At 29.3% G+C, this 21,955-nt stretch overlaps 1 protein-coding gene across 2 annotated transcripts; it reads right to left on the bottom strand.

The window, feature by feature from the left end:
- Nucleotides 1–18,802: 18,802 nt before the first annotated feature.
- On the bottom strand, nt 18,803–21,730 carry LOC125065525 (max-like protein X). Of its 2 annotated transcripts, none has more exons than XM_047673210.1 (5): nt 21,561–21,730; nt 21,404–21,480; nt 20,829–20,939; nt 19,992–20,189; nt 18,803–19,171 (listed from the first exon to the last, which is right to left on the bottom strand). In XM_047673210.1, the coding sequence occupies exons 1-5, from the start codon at nt 21,634–21,636 to the stop codon at nt 19,004–19,006; spliced, it is 630 nt and encodes a 209-aa protein (XP_047529166.1). In that variant the 5' UTR covers nt 21,637–21,730; the 3' UTR covers nt 18,803–19,003. The 2 variants fall into 2 exon arrangements, with proteins under 2 accessions (XP_047529166.1, XP_047529167.1); XM_047673211.1 differs by having other exon boundaries at nt 18,803–19,165.
- Between the last annotated feature and the right edge of the window lie 225 nt (nt 21,731–21,955).

Raw genomic sequence — 21,955 nt, 5'->3', positions numbered from 1 at the left:
TTATGTAACAATTCTGTAAATATTCTTGGATAATAATATTACCGCGAAATTTTAGCTAAATACGGAACTTAGAACAATTTCTTTCTCGTTTTACTTGGAATTTTAATAGTTCATTTCAATTTGTATGATTCTTATGTATGTACAGATATATACAATTTAGCTGATACTATTTTTAAAATAAAATAAAGTAAAACTATTATAAATAATGAAATTTCAAAATAAAACAAATGAAAACCGATTTGATGGTCGTCCGGCTGCCTGATACCAACCGCATCGAATATGGTGTTATTGTGGATAAAATTCCCGCCAATGCTGGAACCGGCCAGGAAACATCATCATTAATATGTTGAAGCTGTTAAATGTGACAGCTCCGAAAACACTAAATCTCCTCTTTATCAAGATTCATTTACAAATGTAATTGAATAATACAATTAAACAGCAACATAGAGAAAATTTATCATGAGACGCTGACATTCATTGTGATAAACTGATTTTACCCAGGAATTAATTAATACATCGAATTACAGTCTTAGCCACGTGGCTACTTAAAATGACAGTAATAACGTTGACTTAATAAATTAATTACTTAGTTTAGTCTTTAGCCACCTTTTTTATTACCGGAATAGCCACAAAAAAAAAACAGAAGAGGTACTTTTAGTTGTTATGCATTCCGTCTTTTCGGGGAAATTCACAGGATCGCTTGTGCCACCTCGATGGTGACCTACGATATAAAGCCCTCTACTCGCAGAATAGTCCCCTAGTCTTAGTGTGGGATTAGAGAAAATACGCATTACACTGACGCATCTTCCACGGTCTTCTTTGGCGTAGTTGCTCAGCAGAGGCACTCTCCTCCTTCCGCGACATTACACTCTTGCAGAAAGAGACCATCTCCGTGTAACACCTCGTGTGATAAACGCCATGCTCGGCACCGAGAGGTCTCCACTGACTATCGCCACCATGGAATACGTCTGGGATCCATTCCGAACAGAGTATGGTGCACCGGATCTAGTGGCGCACCACACTGATGACAGGAAATTGATACCTCTTGCCATGCTCATGCTCTCTAGGTGAGTAAGAAGATTAAGAGTCAGAACTATTATAGTGCGAGTTTTTGGCAATTTAATGATATTGACGAGGGAAGTTGTAGGTTACGAGTTCGTAAATTTTCCTTAGTTTTAGAGGAATATATCAATGCTTCTTAACGAGTTTTGTCTTATCTATGGAAATAAGGAATAGTGGATTAATAGAAATAATTTAGATTAAGTCCCTCATCACTCATTGTAAGTATATCAGTTTATTTTACTGTAATTATGTTTTGCATTATTTAAAAGTCTTCATCCACTTCATCTTCATACGTAATCTCCATCACTATCCTATATCTTTTATACATGCCATCGATAGCAAACTTATTCAACAAAAGTTATATATAATTATTATATATAACTTTTGTTGAATAAGTATAGTGTATTTCAGCCCTAAATACTTACTTGTAATTACTTACTTGTTAATTTGTAAATATATTCATATTCTACGCGAGCAAAGCCACGGGTAACAGCTAGTTATTATTATATTATTATATTGAGACGAGATGGTTCAGTAGTAAGAACACGTGAAAATTAACCGAAAATTGCGGATTCAAAGCCAGACAACCACTCCTTACATGGGCTTACTTTATATTTATAATTCATCTCGTGCTTTGCGGTTAAGGAAAACATCGTGAGGAAACCTGCATGTGTCTAATATTATGTGTTTCCCCCAATTGGAGTAGCGTGGTAGAATTAGCTCCAAACCAATGAAAGAGGAGATGTCTGTAAAAATAAAAGTCTTTGCTAAGAGTTGAGTTTGTATGTATTTTTTACATATGTTTTTGTTTTTCTGTAGTTTGTTTAAATCAAACGAGAGTATCTAAAATGATTAAGCCTCTTATCATTGTTGGAACCAGAAACAAAAACACAGGAAAACAGCAATATAACATATTCTTTGGCAGTATAAAAACTTTGTCTACTTTACTGAGAAGTAACTAGACGCACCCCCCCCCCCCCCCAAGCACTTATTGCTCTACTCCGATATTTTTTAAAGTTAATAAATAAAAAAACAAAATTATTTTAATTATTTAGATTGTAAGAAGTAATTAAATTCATTTTAATCTAGTAATAAAAAAAATATCCCGCTGAGTTTCTTTTGCCGGTTATTCTCAGGTCCGAGGTGTTAAATTCCGAACCGGTGGTAGATTTTTGACTATCAATAAGCAAGTGTAAACACTTCTATATTGAATAAATATTTTTGACTTTGACTTTGAATACTCATATATAAGAAATTTCAGCGACAAACGACCTACATGACGGTCACGTATGACGTATCCTTTATAGAATCAAACGATAATTTTGATTTAAATATTACAAATTATTAAATATTTTTATTAAAATATGTGTTTTAAATGTTTTATGTAAATAAATATTATCTTGTAATTTTTTTTAAAATGATGAAATCTTTATAATGTTGGTTGCGTTAAGGGTCAGCGTCGGCTGGAACAATTTTTGACATGTTTAAATAAATCTTCTTTTAATTAAAAAAAAATACGTATAACGTTTATTTGCATGGAGTCCTCCATTAAAGAATATGTATTGAAGAATGCTAAAAAAACCGAATTAAAAAGTACTGTAAAAACATTATACTAACAACACAACAACTAATTATACTAAAAACACGCTGTCCAAAAGATTTTTCGCTCCTGTGAGCTTTTTGTGTATATCCATGAGCAGTGGTGGTTACTTTCCATCAGGTGAGCCTCTTGCCAGTTTGACAATTATTTCATAAAAAACAAAATTTACCTCTCTAAATCGCAAGGCTTAGTCCTTGAAAGTAAAATCTGTAACACGCGAAATCTGTAGCTCTCGCCTATTATATAAATGACGAGAAAATGGTGAATAATACACAAAGCTCTTGATCATTTAGTATGACTAGAGCTTAAAACTTCTAAAATCAGCATGTCGATGAGTTCTACGTTATTCTTCACTGAAAAAAAAAATCAAAAGCATTCATAGCATTTGTTTTTCTTTAAATATTTTTAGGTTATGGGCATCTGATGGCAACTTCCCACAGACATTGGTACCATAAGAAATATTAACCAATCCTCACATCACTAATGCGCCATCAATCTTGGGAACGCAGGTGTTATATCTCATGTGCATAGGGTGATCGTGCACCCTTTAAAACGGAACCAAGTATTACTTTTTGGTTGAAAAAATCTGATGAGTGGGCAGTACCGTAGCTAGGTGGACTAGAGCTCCGGTGCATAGAAAAATAATTGGTCACTCTCTTCCCTCTTTAACTCATATTGCCCTTCAAAATTATAGATAGGAATAAGAATACGGTGAGTTGAACTTATCATTAGTAGGCTAAATCCATACGTCATCTCTATTCAAACTCTTTTCAAAGCTTGGGTTAGATCCTTGAGCTCCGGGACTCAAGTGCATTGCACCACATAGCCCTAGGTCAGCTACGCCACTTTGAGTGGGTTGGCTTGGAAAAAGCCCTACCAGAAATTAAACGCGCACATAATTTTGTCACTATTAAAAAAAAGCATTTTTAAATGACATGAAATAAAGATCTTGCTACAGATAATCTCGTTTCCTAAGAATTCTTTTTAGAGGTGTACTTTGATGACATTTTACTAATTATAAAATTGTTACTGTTTTTTTATTTCCATTTTTAATCACTGTTTTCATAAACGCTTAAAACAAAATTTCCTTCTAAATACAGGTCAAGAAACAAAACACGGCGATGGCTCAGCCTAGCAAAGCTCAACACGTGGTCCGTTGGTGTCCGCCGGATGGCTTCTAGCGGCTGCCTCTGCTTGGCAACAACGTATGCCTCGGGCTTTCTGAGAACAAAAAGCGTAATCAGAAAATAATGAATTTGCAATTTCATGGAATACTCGTAATTCGACACAGAAAGTTCATTGTGAAATCTTTTCATGTAAATAAAATACATAATAATAAATAAAATACATTGTAATACAATATCAATGAATGTTTTAGATTATATCGTAGCCTAAGTACCTATACAGTTTCATATTTTGAATATTAAAATATAATTACGGAATAATAATTATTATTATTCTTATGTTAATAAAAGTTCGATTACGGAAGTTCTGTTATCAAATGTTGTGCGTATAACTAATAAACCATTTCTCTCTAACTTATACTTACTATACACTTATAAGTACTTACTATAGACTATACATAAATATTCATCAAGTTCTTTTGTGTGAATATGATAAGTTTTGTCTGTTAGACTGTTGCTGAAATTATCTTGCTCTACCGATTAAGAAATAATAATTCACTTTTTTATGTATAAAATATATTCCGATATTTTTTATATATAAATAATGCAGAAATAAAAACATTTGGACAACAGCGTAAAGGTGTTGATTTAAAAAAAATTGTTGTCCCTTACGGAGACAGAAGGATTTAAGGGTCGTTCTTTAATCACGCTGCTCCAATGCGGATTGATGGATTAACAAGTAGAACATTTTCATCCGATACATATAGGTTTCCTCTCTATGTTTTCCTTTATCGCCTATTAGTGATTAATTTAAAACACAAATTAAGCACATGAAAATTTTGTGCTACTTGTCTAGGCTTGAATCCACAATTTTTGCGTTTAGATCTAAATCGCTACTGACAAAAACACAACAATATTACACAAGTAGTATATAAATGCGTAAACAAAACTTAAGAGTATGAAGCATTTATTATGCATGAATCCATTATAAAGCATCTATTTCAATCTTTAATGTCCTGAAACGATAATTCATCATCTTTATTTGATGTACAGATTATATCATAAGGTTACGGGAGGAAAAAATTGTGTATGAAGTAACTAGTAATGAATGTATCAATTATTATACAATTATTTATTGCTTTGGGAACGTAATCTTAAAATATTGGTACAAAAATAAACAATAAGTACCTGATTCACATATTAAAACAATTTAATTTTAAAAATTAGTTTAAATAACGAAGTATTCTATTAAAGTTCATTAGTATAGAAATATCTATTGAATAATTATCTATTGAAAAGCTAGTAGTAACAGCAGGCATATGAGAGATGACATCTAAGTTCCCAAGGTTGACGGTGTATTAACGATATATTTAATATTTAATGGTTAATATTTGTTACAGTGCCAACGTCATCAAGTGGCTCATTTGCCAACATCATCAAATCTAGTATATTTAAAACAGAGTCAAAAAGTATCTTAATAGTTTTTTTGTATTATATGGTGGGATAAACATGCACATAAGGTTACCTTTCATTTATATTTATATATTATAGGTAGGTATTAATATATTTTTATACGTATATACTTTTTGATAGTTTTACGACATCTAAACGATTTAAAATGGTTTTTTAATTATCAAAAGTAACAAGATATCATTTTATGAAATAACAATAACAACTCTAACTTATGGAAATCCACTTAAATAGTAGCGATTCTTTATTCTTTCCACTCTTCTCAGTGACCGCATATTAATTTTCGTAGAAGCAGGTCGATTCCAATGTTTGTAATTCAGTGCGGGGCTCGTATTTATTTTTTGGATCCCTAGTGACTATAATGCTGCCATGAAAATCAAACCACCGGAAAGTATCGTTATTGGAGCGGTTCTATTATTATCGAAATGCGTGGATTTAGGTACATGTATCTATCTACCGAGTTGCTGGATCAGTAATATTTCAGGCCCGAGGAAGAGCGCACGTAACGCCCTTCAGGCACGAAGTATTTTAGTTATTTGTACTCTCTTGGTGAAATCTAATATTAGATTTTTTCTTGTTCAGTTCAACCGACACTCAGATACATTCATAACCACTGTCTAATCTCAAATATGGCTTCAATAAATTGATGTTTCTTTGTTGAGAAAAGTTAGAAGAAACATCGAAGATAAGTTCCACGTAAAGTTTCAAATATCCTTTAATTAATTTCTTCGACGATCCAATAATAATTGAGTGGAGTTTTATGACACTTAAATTTAATAGTAATAAAATGAGGAGTATGCGGTAAGTAATATAGTTTAAATTGTTTCTATCGTAAGGTGTTTGCTTTTGTAGTAGACGTATAAAATAACAGTAAATAATTGTATTCAAAAACACCAATCCATTTATTGATTGGAATTATATTTAAAATTTGATAAAATTATATTTTATTTGATAAAATTTATGGAAAGATAAAATATAATATAAGGAGCATTATTGATGTGCAAATAAGGGACGATGGAATCGAAACTCCATCAATGGAAACAATTAGTTTCAAACCTAAACAATCTTCTCGAGATATAAAGTTTGTTTTAGATTTTGAATACATATTTATACTGATAGATACTATAAATAAGTATACATACTTCAAAATTATTAATTATTTCTTTAAAAAATGTACTTCTAGGATAAATTTTACTTAAGAATTGTTTTGTTACATTTAACTTTAATCAGGGAACAGAATGATTTACATAAATAAAATTGAACAAACAAGTACATTTGTTTTTTGTAACAAATAAATAGGTTAGATCATTTTCTTCAATATTTATAATTATAGAATTCATAATAAATAACAATAATAAATTGAAACAGCCTGACTGTAAATTATATGTACCGAATTAATTATTTAATATTAAAATATTTTTATCGTACTCAAATAGACCAAGCTCATATTTTTCAGAAATGATGTTTCTAATATACTTAAATACAAGCATATTATATTACCTTTAATTTCCTTAGAACAATAACAATTTTATTAAAATTATACTGCCAAAAAAAAAAAATAATAAATCTTTCGTCTATATTTCCACTGTAATAAATTAAAAAAAATAATTATTATATGAAATTCGCTTTAAAGCTTAACGTGTGATATATCATTTTATTTTTGGCCTAATCTACTTGTATATTGCAATAAATTATACCAGAAGGAGAATTATACGCTAATGTTTATACTATATACAGGGCCACATGTTACACCAAATGTGAATAAAGTAAATTCGTCGATCCATTAATTAAATTTAAAGAGAATACAGTATATCCTTAAAGGTGTTGCTATATATGTTATTTTTTAAAACGTTATTCATAGTATCGATCGACTAAATTATGATCAAATGTTTAATAATACAAATTGAAAATATAATAATATCAAACTCTTACAATTCATTTGAAGAGTATTTTTTATAAATAAAATACTGATATTTTGTCTCAATTCTTAGTTGGAAAAAATATTCTGGAGTCTGAAATACCTTTTTTTTATTAATATTACTTAGTAAGACTATTTTATATCTTAATTACAGCTTATGTTGTACTTTATGCCTATTTATTTGTCTATACAACAATCTCCTGCGTAAATGAAAATTATTGTTGCTATAAAATATTAGGTTCTTTAGCAGAAAATGCTCTTAAGCCGTAAGACCGCCTATATGTACCCTATTCTCATTTTAACGATGGTATATTGTATCGTATTGTTTTATTATTATTTAGGTTGTACAATGCAGTTTGGTATTATTATTATTTATAAGAACCAATAAGAATAGAATCAGACAATTGTTTGTTTGATCAGAATATATTTGTAATCTTACTAGAATGCGAACTAATTATGTTTTTCTTAAATATGGAAAATAATTGTCGTATAACGTGTTCAATAATGAACTTCATATTTATATTTGTTCTCAAGAAGGTTAACTAAAATACATCATATTTATAATAAATAACATGACACAAATTCCAAGAGCTGATAGCATATTTTCTTTGGAAAGTAATATCAAAAGCCTGTCCGCTACACGCCAAACTTTCCAGCTCAAATAATGTAGAGTATTGAAAGAATGCTTCTAAACAATAACACGTTATTAATGTTTATATTTTATTATAAGAAATATGTCGGCAATTCAAAAATACTTGTACTGAAAAGATGAATAATTAAAAGTTTTCCTAATACAATTATTTCATACTCAATTTTGTAAATAGAGCAAAAAAAAATTTCCCAATGGTCCACAATTGTATTTTAATTAAAACGGACTTTTAGTTTTTAGAAGTATTAAGCAGTTATTTTTAACATTTCTAAATGTTAGTTCTTGTGTCGATTCATGGAATAGATGGAATTCAGTAGTGCTCAGATAATTGCATTCACGCAGAGCTCTGAGTGACGCCGCAGGATGAAAAGCAATTTGTTTGGAGACCGAAGTGGATAAATTTAATTAAGTATATAATATAGTGTTTGCTGTCTTGGAATTAATTGATAGACATTATTGACTAAATATTATGTATTGAATATAAAATATAATACTGTTTAATTAATAAAATCTTGTATCTTGAAATATACATAATTTTATTGAAAATATTGATCGTAATGAGGCAAAACTTTTTATAATTGAATTTGCGTTAGTCAATAGCCAATTGATTCCGAAAATATTTTAACGTCTTCGAATCAATCATCTGCGCAAATCAAATCAAACGACTGAAAAGTATTTCTTTTAGTTTCTTTTATATTGAAAGTAACCGTGGAAAGTGATTTTTAAGTAATTTATTTCTTATCGCTTGAAAAAGTCGAACTTTTATATTGGATATTTAAGGATATTTTTTGACATCTTTAACGTCTCGTCAGGACTTATTACTCTTTGGTTTGGTTTAATTTGAGAGACACGATGGCCCAGTGGCTAAAGTAGCTGAAGCCTGACCTTAACTGAATTTTTATGTAATTAATTTGTGTTCATAATTCATGTCGTTCTCGGTAGTATAGGAAAGCTCTGTGACAGATTTAAATATTCGACTTACATCCACAAACCCACATTAGAGCAGAGTGGTGGAGTAACCTCTAAAACTCAGAATGTAACAAAACTTTTAACCTCTTCAAAAAGCAGAGGTGGACTCAGGCCAGCTGTTGAATATTTATAGGCAGTAACTAATTGTTGTAAAAAATTGTTAATTTTGTACGATAAATATAAATTTAATACCATCCAAAGTTAGGAGACATAATAAAACCTACTTTATTCTTTTATAACACTAAACAATTACTTTTCAGATAGAGAATGACAAATATCCTCAGGGAACAAAAAAATAGCCAAACTTGATAAAAGAGCTTTGAATGTAGGACGATCCTATTTGACACAATTGTACGAGTGTAAGATCTTTCCTCTAGATATAAAGGACTCGTATGCTGAGTTTATTATTTCCAGGGCAAATAGTGTTTAGAAACATCCAATATTTTCTTCCATTCTCGGTCTGACTACCTACTTCTCTACCTTAATCTATTTACACAATTTATTCAATTGTGTCTATTCAAATCGTTATATATTTTTATTATTTATCTACTTTATTTCATAGTAGCAACGCGACCTGGCTTCGCACGGGTGCATTTTACATTTAAAGCCTAAATCTATGCCAAAATATCCCTTATTGTCTTTGATTATAATTTTCAAATTAAGATGTTTTTCATTATTATATATAAAAATTTTAACATTTTGAAAGAATGATAAGATTATTCACTCCTACTAAAGTTTTGTTACATTCTGGGTAAATAGATCTTTCAAAACCTATCACATTATACTATATACTACAAGAGAAGAGATACGTTGAGAAAGTGAACTCTCATAAAGAGACTCAAATATTTTATATAAAAGTACACAATTATCTGCATATCTCGGATGATCAATAATAAGTTTTATAATTTTAGATTTTAAATTACGGTTTTCAAGCCGATTAAATAAGGGACAATAGAAAAAAAAATTAAACTATATTTTTATAAACTTAATATTATTTCGAAAATATCCATACCAATTCATTTAATGGATTTTTTGTATTATAATTTCAACCAATTATAGTATTCTTAGTCCAAAAAGTGTGAAGAAATTCAAATTAGTTAAATAGTCAATAGACATAAAGTGTTCATGTTTGAGGCGTGCAAGACAATTAATTAAATTCTTGATTATTCTTAGATTCAACGACTTTTAGAATTAGAATTAGTTATTAATATCTGATATTTAATAAGCTCTGTTGTCTAAAAATATTTTCGAAAATATAAACTGAAATTTTGTCTCTAATAATATTATTGACATTGACGTTTCGAAATAGGATTTGAAGACCCTTAAGAGCCGATTCCTATTAGGTCAAATCAACACTGTCTTTCCGCGAACAGTAGCGTGACTTGTATTTTATAGATTATTTTGTGTTTATTTAAGATTTATTAATATTGTACTGTATTCTTGTCTTCTCTCGTTATAAAAACTCTTGCGATCTGTCATTAAACAACTATTGCAATAACAAAATCAGCAGCTACATTAGAAAATATTTGGTTTCTAATTAATTTGATTGATGATATAATTATATTCATGCATGGTTAGTTAGTATATGTTTTATAGCATTTTAGTCCAATTTAAAGTATTTTACTTTAAAAAAGTGTGTAATATTTACGGCTCTCAATTTTTAGACAGAATGCGACCCTTCGGTTGATCGCGACACCTAGTTTGTTAGACAATAGCTCAGTACTCCGACAATTAAAGGGTCAAAAAACGACTGAAATAGTCTTCTCGTACTTCCTAGTAACGAATGTTATATGTATAATATTTTTATGAATAATATTTTTTTTTTATATGTATAATATTTTTTTGTATTTTTTTTATTCATTTTTTTTAATAAATCTAGTTTTAAAATTAAAACTAGGATCGAACTTTTTTTTGTTTTTTCAGCCTACTTAGGGTATGTTGAGCTATCATATAGAGCAATAAATAAGTTTAAAATGAATGTTCTGAATCGATTTTGCTTTTTTTCAATAATATCTTATATGAAAGATTACGTTACATTATGTCAGACTGTTGTTAAACGTATTTCTGAAAGATAACTTTTACCATGTTTATAAGGGACAGTCAGTTTATTTGGTTAAGCTCATGTCAATGACCGAAATATCTTTAAGTCCTCGACCTATCTTAAGCCTTCTCAATTAGCCGAAAAATTTAACTAGTCACGCAAAAGAACCTTAAATTGCATCTCAGTTTCAAAAAGTACTGAAATAAAACAGAATAAATTACAAAATATTATAACTTACTTTGCACTTATGATACTACGTTTATCGTAATAAGTGATAACGTAAATCTATTTATTGATAGTAACTTCGCAACGTTCTTTCTGTTACTAGACGAAATTCTGAATTTTTATATTTGCTTACTACGTTTAGTTTACAATACATTGGGTTTCATAATAATAACCATTTCTGTTTGTCTTTGTTCCTAAAGAATAAGTATAACTATTTTTATATTTCATTTTAAGTAATTAAGCTAACATACATGTACTTACTCATACTTTGGTTTGCCTCTAATCTTTTACGTAAGTTCTGAAAAAATGTAATGTTGTCTGGAAGTATCGATCTCCAAAATGTTATTAATCTAAATTAACTTATTAAGCTTATAAATTATTTCGCAAAGAAAAGTCAAGTCAATCAAGTATCTGTTTACTAAGGGGATAGGTATCTAATAAATTGATTGCTTATAAAATTTGTTTTGATATAATTTTCCAAGCAAATAAGGAAAACAAATTCTGGCCGGTCACCGTCCTACCAAATTGTGGGCTACGAATTAATTAAAGACTTCGCATCAAATAAAAAATTAAGCTATCTTAAAAATCTCTTTATATTTTTTCAATAATGTTGCGGTTAAGTATGTGCCATACTTGTATTTTTTAAATTTAAGTCTTCTAACCACCACCATACTCATTTGCACTGCATGAAATATTAACAATTCCTTACAATCAATGCGCGACCATCCTTAAGCAGAAATAATAATTTACGTCCCTTGTGGCTGTAGGTTCCCCACCATCTGACCCGAATTCAACTATTTAGTACAGTGGTATTTCTATTTGGTGTTAATTCTACCACTCCGCCCACTCACCATATATTAATATATTCATATGGTGAGTGGATGATATCTACCCCGACGTTCTTGCACAAAGCCTACTAGCCACTAAGTTACTACTAGCCTACTAGCCTTTTTTTTTTTTTTTCGCTGGAAAAACGCTTTACGCGCTTCCCCCACGTGATGGTAAGTGGGGGGGTGTGTGGGACTCCCCGGAGCCCTGGACGCGGAGTGCGCCCAGGTACGCCACGGTTTACCCACTAAAAAACCAGCGGTACCCTCTTCGTCTTTCGGCGGGCGCCACGGGATCGCTTACGCATGCTACCGTGACGCCCTGAACTAGCCTACTAGCCTACTAGCACTACCACCAAGTTATTAATTCATTAGTTTGAATATTGCTTACATTATAATGTTAAGTCAATATTTGTTGCTACTAAAAATTTTATTAAGCCTATTAAAATTACAATTGGACAAATTAATTGTAATTTTCTTATTTTTACTTATATATAGTATCTGTTGTAGGAATAAAATATTTGTATCTACAAAAGCAGTTATGTTTTATGTTTCTTTATGTAGTAGCTTTTAATTAAAGTTTACTAAGTCGTCACTTGGTTACGCTAATGGAAGTTGTTAATATAATTTATGAGTGCAAAAATTTATATATATTACGCATATTAGTGATATGTAACATTCTACATCTATTCTCTTATAGGTACCGGTTCAAATATAAACGGTTCAAGAATCTTAGACTGTAAACGAAGAAAGGGTGTATACCAATTAAGTTAATAAGTGAAGCTTGAGAGTGGAGACTAATTGAACGTTATGAGCATTTATTTCCTTGTTATAATTTTCCAGGTACCGATGAATAATTCAAGTAAAATCACGAAAGCAATAAACAAAGACGAATGTAAATGATTTAAACCCGTAACGTAAACATATACTATATTCGGTGCGGTATACTATACTCGGTTTCCTACGATAACGCGAAATGCCACAATTTTAACGCTGACGCCATTATAGATTGACTGATCGTTTCCACGGCTTACTGCATCTATTTTAGAGACAGAAAATAAATTTTAATGGAACGGTTCTATAATAGAATTTATTACGGTAGGCAGATTTCGTGTATTTAATTATATTATTGAAGTTAACGAATAACATCATTATTTTGAAATACTGTTGTTAAATATTTTTTATTAAGATATCTTAAAAAAGTTAAATTAGTCACAAATATTTGTTTGGAAATTTGTTGTGAAAATTTTCCACAGTAAGCAAGAGCTACTTATATACATATTAAATTGTATACAGTAAGTGACACACATACCCCTCAAATAATACATTAACAAATGTGTTTGTAGAACTTTTCCATTCACTCACTTCACTTCAGATAAGTGTAAATTCGTCTATGAGAGAAACTTTTATGCTATTATCATGAAAAAAGGCGGTTTTAATCACCACTATAAGAAGTCGACCCCAAATATTTTATGGGCTACTCATAAAAACGATGAATGTGACACGCTCCTTGGCCGACGTGTTTATTATACTTAAAGTTAATCTTACGAAAATAGTCTTGAGCTCTTGTAGCAATGGCGATAAAATAATTATGAGAGGCTTGATTATTGTCAACGTCAATTTTATTTGGAGAATAAAATAGATATAATTTTGGAATGTTTATTAATATTGTTTTTTTGCTAAAATTACGAAATTCTCTGTATTTGTAAATAGTATGTTATGCTATTCTGCAAAATAATAATGGAATCATAAAAAGACTCCATAAGAGCAATAAAAGGGCGTAGGAGGTAGTATTCTTTGTATCGTATCCTATATGTCTTAACGTTTACAACAGGAAGTATTATTTTACAGAAATGGTATAAATATTACATGAAACGTTGCATTTTATCGTGTGCTAAATTTTTGTTTCTAAAATTCACCACGGCTTGTAATTATCCATGAGTACCAGATTTGCAAATGTAATAGATGTACTCGGTATTCCAATCCAGAGCTGGTCGCTTTGCCTTTGGAGCGCTTTATTGAAGCGCTCTTCTTATTTTTATTATAATGTTCTTAATGCTTAAAATCTAAGTGGCAACAAACATTCATGTCAGCACAGACGACGCCATAAAAGGATAATTATAATTATTATGTATATTTTAAATATATGGATGGATTAGCCTTTAGTTTTAATTAGAATTTTGGGTTGTATTTTTCAATAATACATTCTAGCAATGCTTGTTTTAAATGAATTATTTACATTAAATATATCTATTTATCGTCCAAACAAAAATAAGGAAGTAGGGATGATAGTGGCCCACCGCCCAGTTATGCCTCCAGGATCAGGTAACGCTTATATTCTTGAGCTATTGATGCTCATCATGACGTGGTATCATTTTTTCTAGGCAAGTTTATTATACAGACATGATGTACTACGTAATTATACCCTACGTATGTTATGTAAAACGATAAATTTTTTAATAATATAATATAAGATCTATTTTTTTAATTTCTATATTAAAATTGTCTTACAATTACATTAGTTTGTGGAAATTAAGCAATTTTTTTACTAATGCGTACTTGCTCTTTACTTTTGACAAAAATAATAATAATATGGAATGTAAATGTAGAATGATATTGAAAATAATACATAAAATGCCGAACTAGGATAGTAATAATGTACTCAAAGGATAGCAAGTTGATAAATTATAAATTAAAGTAATATAAATACTGAAACAAAATTGTTTTCCGATCAATAAGTAGAACTGACGATAGCTTCTTAAACACAATTTCTTATTTAGAATATAATGTATAAGTATACTATAAATAATGTATTGAATACATAAAAATATACTATTCTTATTACAGGTAAACGATTCATATTTTTATAAATATGGGCCGAAATACAGGCGCTGTTGAGACGAATGGAGAATTGAGAATACTGTTAGTTGTAACCGTAATCATTGGTTTGCTGCTAATGCTGTCTCTTCTAATGTGCTACGCGTGTGTATTAAAGCGTCTCTGTTGTGGAACTCCAAGAGAACGAGCGAAGAATTTGGCTTGCGCAAGAAGAACGGAAAGTTACCCAATGGGAGACGTCACGTTACTATCGCAACCAACCGAAAGCGAACGTGTGTAATATAAGACCATATATTAACTGCAAGCAAAACTTTCGGCAGACGTCGTCTGACATTTTATATATACCAAAACCTTCTCCGAATCGTGCGGCATCCTTTGATATGAGTTTTACGTATATTGATTTCTTCAGGTAGGGAACACAAAAAACATGTTTTCTCCTTTATTAGTTAATAATGCAAAATATTCGTCGAAATACAGATATATAATCAAAAATTTTATAAAAAAAATATTGTTCCACGTCATATTATTTTTGGTTTCTATGAATGTAATTTAGAGTAATACCTATTATAGTTTATTGTATTAATATAAATAAATGTCTATAATTATACAGGTTTTTATAATAGTATATACATCATTTGTAAATTTTTTATTTTTGTAATTTACGTACCTATGTAGTGAATTAGTATTAGTTTTTAATTATTTGAAATGTATGAAAATTATTTAGGTATATTTATACAATTTATAAAATAATGTTAAAATAAAAATCTTTATAAATTAGATCTCATTTCTATGGATTTAAAAAAAAATTGTCTCAGAAAGGAAATAAAATATCTTGATATCTACGTGAAATTGTTAAATTATTTTGACACTACAATATATATATATACACAATTATACATACTTATTATTTCATAGACAACAACACTTAAAACAACAATCTGTGTGTAAAAACTTAAAACCTATTTAAAAAAATATATTTTTTAACTTAAAGTTCTTTATTTAAACAGTGACATGTCGAACTAAATAAAGTAATTAAGTAACACTATGTGCATTAATTAATTGTTATCACTGCACTTTAATTATCGATGCAAATGTTAAAAATATCGAAATATTCTTCAGTCAATAAAATACCTACTAAAAAGTCGTAACCTTCCTACATATTTTTAAGATTCTATTTAGAGTTAACCGTATATTGTCTTGGTAAAGTAATTAATTAATGCAATTCTCGAATTATACCAAACAACGTTCAAATTATTTTAATTTGACAAAGTTTGATTTAGTTATTCTCTTGGATCTACACGTCATGATCGCAAATAAATTTAACATTTAGAGAAAGTTAGATCATATCAGCTCGCACTATTTGTAAAAACTTAAGCTTAATTTTACCTTTACGTGAAATGCATTCCTTACCTATATAACACAAAGTCACTTGACATTCTAGACAGACATAACGCCATAAGCATAACATTTCAAAATATTTTATTATATGTATTGCCGATTGCCGAAGCGAGTATGTGTGCTATGATAAACTTAACAAAACGTAAAAAAATTATCAACAGAGGTGAGAATTTTTCTATCCTGAAATTTCGTAATCAAAATCTTAACATTAAAAAATACCGATCTCTATAAATTTCTATCTTCACCTTTAGACCGGAACACATCAAAACGAAGTATTGCTGTTTAGCATGCATTTTTTGCACTAACAGCCTGTAAAGTTCTTACTGCTGGGCTAAGGCCTCCTCTCCTTTTTTTTTTGAAGAGAAGGTTTGGAGTATATTCCACCACGCTGCTCCAATGTGGGTTGGTGAATACACATGTGGCAAAATTTCGTTGAAATTAGACACATACAGGTTTCCTCACGATGTTTTTTTTCACCGCCGAGCACGAGATGAATTATAAACACAAATTATGCACATGAAAATCAGTGGTGCTTGCCTGAGTTTAAAACCACAATCATCGATTAAGAGCATGCGTTCTAACCACTGGGCCATCTCGGCGGTTTAGGGGTAGAATGTAGGTTGAGTGACTAGGACCTATTCAGACGGGCTTGAACATGATCCTACCATAAATTAAGGTTAGAACACGTGCATGTTAACCTAAGGCAAGGGTTTAAAATGCTGGATTGCAGCACTGTGTTTTCACGTACTTCATTGACGTCAGGTGAAAAACTAAACTAGCAGTGGAGCAGAGACGTGGAATATATATATTAAACTTCCGATACCCCAGGAAGTATTTCGAATCTCTACGTAATATAATTTTTATGTTTTAGATATATATTTTTTTAAATATGGTATACAAATCTTCACCGAATTTACTCTAGATATCTAAGGAGATTTGCACCTGAGGTGCGTATCAAAAAGTACTAATTCATAAATAAAGTATTAACATTGATTCGAAGGCAAACATAATGTTTATTTATTTCGTCACTCGTATCGAGAGGCGTATCGTTGTCGTCTTAAAAAGGAAGTGGAATGGTTTCGTTTACTTTTTATTTTAAAACCCGGCTCTCACTCTATATATACATAACAATAAATACTTATACGCAAAAAGTTTTTAAATCACCGCGTTTACTGGTTTAACGAAGTCAGGTCATTGAAATGGTATTACGATTGGTTGAGCGATGTTGTAAAATCTTCCTCCGCTAAGTAAAAAATCTTTGCAAAACTGTTGATTTAAAAAGGTTTATAGGTATATAGCAACCTTATTTTAGATAGATGCCTGTCTTGCCTCTAAAAATTTCGTTCAAAAGAGAGCCGGTCGATACCATTCAATTTTGCGTAATAATAAACCAAAAGTAAATTCTAAAAATATTTATATTTCAATATTTTTGCACTAAGTTTATTTTCATGTATAATATTTTACGTAACTATATACAAGTGTGAATTATTTGTCATTAAAAAGGAAAATAAAGTAATAAAAACATTTATACATATAACAAAACGTAGGGTTACCAACAGAAAAAGAATGGAATTAGAAGTGTTGTTACAAATATGTTAAGAAACAAGCACAAAGAGCCATCTCATTGAGCTTGTTTTGTCATTCTATTTGATTTAAAATATAATATTTAATTCACTAAAATCATATATAACAAATTATACATTAAATAAAATAATCTAGCAAATTCCAGTTTTTTTTTCTAGTTATTATTTGTCTGCCTATACCGTCGGCGATCGTGACGGAGCCATTAAGGCGTCGCCATTTGTAATCTCAATCAGTCCGAGTAGAACAAATTTAAATATAATATTCAATTACACAGTGGCTTTCTTAAATTATACTGTTTCTATTGTCTGTGACGTAGAAACTGACATTCTTGAGGATACATGACACATAAAAATCGATTCTTCAAATCCTATATTCACGCGAATAGAGCATCGTATTCGAACAACAACAACGAAAATAAACGACACTGTGTATAAGATATCACTACTAAGTTATTAATATACAATTGAACACAAAATTATTACTGAATCATAAAGGAAAATATTTGTCTGTAAAGATTCACCCGGCCACAAGCTTGTTTCAAATGTACCTGCATTTAAATGAACTATATTTAAATAGAATTAAATATACATACATGTATATATGTTTTAACTAAAGATAATTATCTAAAATAATTAGTTGTGACCAATAGAAAAATTACATTGTCATTATTATTAAATGAATATTTCATTACTTATTTTAATCACAGATTACTTTTATACATACATCTTTTTAATAAGGAAGAAGATGAATATTTTTCATAGTATAATATATATTTAAAAAATAAATCATAACTCTTAGATATATCTAAAGAAAAAATAACGTAGAATCAACAATAATAATAATTATAGAATATATTACAAATTATATGCTTTTTATTGTCCAACGTTATTTTCGAAAAAAAAAGTTAACAAATTAAACAATAATTATTTCTTCCCATTAATATTACAAAGCAAAATTTAAAAATAAAACAACATTAACAATTTAAAACTATTTAAAATTTGCTACATAATATGTAAGTAATCAACATAATTCTAAGCCGATGGATTGTTTAATTATAAGGAATATAACATTTTCTTATTTTTTAAAATTATTTCATATTCAAGGCACTGACGATATTATGAAATAGATAAAAAATATGAATAGAAACATTATCTGTGTTTTATTATCTTAAGCTTCGTCTTTTATTTCATTTTATTTGAGTTATCTCTTGTTTATTAGATAATCATATATATTCACTAAGAGTAAAAATATGGCTGTGATGTTTTCATATATGAAATTGTTAAACTTATATGTTATAACTAAGGTGTATAATTTTGTTCCCGTAACACACCATGCACCAAAGTCCGAAGCGATTGAGGCTTGCAATATTCTTCCAGCCAGTTGAATACGCCTGCAGAGAACTCGGCAAAATTGTTGGTTGGGACCGACTCAAAGGACTCAAAGAGCTTATCCATTATCCCCTGGAACTAAAGAATGTTTTTATTTCCAGGTAAAACACATAACCTAAGCATTCAATTAATTTATCTTTGCCTGATAATAGGACTTTATAATAAATATATTGTGTAAATAATGTAAATTTTTGTAAGTATATTTATTTTATTGTATTGCGGGATTTGAATTAAATCATTGTCATATTAAATTTAAACAAAACAATTATATAGATAACAAAAAGTCTAAATTTTCATGAATCAACCTCCGGGGCTCCAGATTAAATCATTGAATACAGAAAAAGAGTTGTGTTATATGTCCAGTTTGTATAAAAGATTGCTTTGCGTAATACTAAATTGTTGTAGACTTTGCGAAATTTAAAACAAGAGATTTCCGTATGTTGTTAGATTAATCGCACAGAATTTATAACGAATGATAATAAATATTATCATTATAATCCGATTTACAGGTAAGTCAAAGTGATGAAAAACTAAATAATTTATTAAAAAAAAAATTAAACAATTTATCAGTTAAAAAATGAGGTGGCTCTACGGGCAACCGACAGGCCTGGTATTTTTGTCTGGATGTTCGTCTTCGAAATGAATACGACTTACAATAATTAACAAAAAAACTCCACAACACAAGGATTGGAACTCGACATAATCTTTATTGTGTTCTATAATATATATTGTATTGCATACAGATATTTTTTAAATGTGTTATATTATGTAAAAAATCAATATATCGATTACACTATATCCTCGTAAAAAGACATTTTGATAGATTTCAGATACAACTATAACCTTTTCGAATAAAAGCGTGGACAAAGGGTCATTTTCTAAAAAAAAAAATACTTACGACTTGAAACTTATCCTGGTCGCTTAGCCTCTGTTCGTTGTGACCAGGAACTGAATGTTGTGCTTTGACTATTTGCTCGTAATTTGCTTGCATTATACGTAAAGCGACAACGTCTTTCCGGAGCGCATTACGCTCTTCCTCTTGCCGTCGCCGTTGTTGAAGTAAGTATTGGATATAGTCTATTGACTTCTGAAGAACCTATAACATATGATTATTCTATAAATTTTACATATAAAGCTACAATACAAACTTATTAAGTAAAAATGTACAAGTTACTTCTTTACAGCATTTTTATATAATATGTTTATTCATTATACATATTTATTTTAACTACCTGGTAGTATCTTTTACCTACCCAGTACCTTTTAAAGTGTAATGGAAATCAAATTCAGATGAAAAGAGGTATTATATATAAGTTTAGAAAAATAATACCAATCCTTTATTGTTTCAAGCCTAACAACATTATCTTCAATATGATTATAATTAATAAAAAAATATGTACCAGCTAATTGTCTTATTTTTAAATTGACTAGTGTTGTTTGTATGTCTGTCTCATAATTAGTTAACTATCAAATATTAATTTGTAACTGATTAAATAAATATTATTAGTATCACATTATATTACTATAATTTATAATTTTATGCTAATAGTGAAAAAAAAATTATTTAGCTTATCTTATATCTTATCCAGATGAAATGTATTTCAATTTTATTATTTTTAAATTGTTTAGTAAGAACATATTGTATTAACAAAAACTATACTAAGCAAATATCCTTAAATAAAAAGTAATTTAAAATTTCACTTTGTGTATTATTTTATTGTAAAACAGAACTTACAGCGGCTTTACTGGGTTTGTATCCTGAAGCATCAGTTTGTTGGCAGGTAGGTACGAGTTCTTGCAATGAATCATAACCTTTTTTAATGGCATCTCTTCTCTTCTGCTCTGCCTAATATAATCATAGTATTTTTTTTATTATTGTCAATTAATACTATTATTTACAAAAAACATAAATAAAAATGGTTACATAACATTAAGCTATCATTGTAATATTAAGGATATTTATATATAATCTAGCTAAACAAAGCCAATGTTGTCCTGTCTGTGTTCATATAACATTTTTAGTGGCAACTGGTTAAACAAAGTTAAGGTGAAGGAGTGCCATTAAACTGACTACAAATTGAATACTACATAAAATAATGTGTCACACACATGTGCAACTTACATGGTAATTGGTCAAACTTTTTCAAAGTCTGTTTATCTCTTATACTATTTGGATAGAAAATACTTATTTTAATACAGTAATTAGTATTATATAAAAAATAGTATTTATAAAATTAGGAATAAGGAAAAAATCTTGATTATTTATTTTAAATATAAACAATAAAATATTATAAAAAAATAACATTTTACCTGAGTATGAGCCTCCCTCCGCCTTTCTTTAAAGCTCAGAGCAGATGCTTTGTTATCGCCACTGTCATCTTCATCCTCTAGTAAATAACCAATTCAATTTTAATTTGAAAATTTTCCTAAACAAATTGGTAAACATATGATTTTGTACTTAACTAACCTGAGTTATGATTGGATGAAGACGGTGTTCGATGTATATTTTGAATAGAACCACTGCTGCCACAACGAGAATACATTATAAATAAGCTAATTTAAAGGTTAAAATCAAAATTAATTAACATTAAGAAAATAGAAAAATAGAATTACGTTTTTGATTTGTCTCCATGACGTTTATCATGTGTAGTTGTGTGTGTGACAGATAATAAATACAAGGGTATAAGTGGCATTAAATCGATTTATAAATCGATTTTTTATTCGTTCTTTGCTTTCATATAATGATTTTAGGAATCTCGTTCCAAAATGTAATAAAGGTTTTTTTAAATATAAAAACAGTTTTAATTTTTACTTAGCATAATATTTTAGTTTGAGACAAGAAAAAATATTTTTATTTTATTA

This window comes from Vanessa atalanta, chromosome 7 (assembly GCF_905147765.1).
Source record: "Vanessa atalanta chromosome 7, ilVanAtal1.2, whole genome shotgun sequence".
Classification (NCBI taxonomy): domain Eukaryota; kingdom Metazoa; phylum Arthropoda; class Insecta; order Lepidoptera; family Nymphalidae; genus Vanessa; species Vanessa atalanta.
This window is presented reverse-complemented; position numbering and strand designations above follow the sequence as displayed.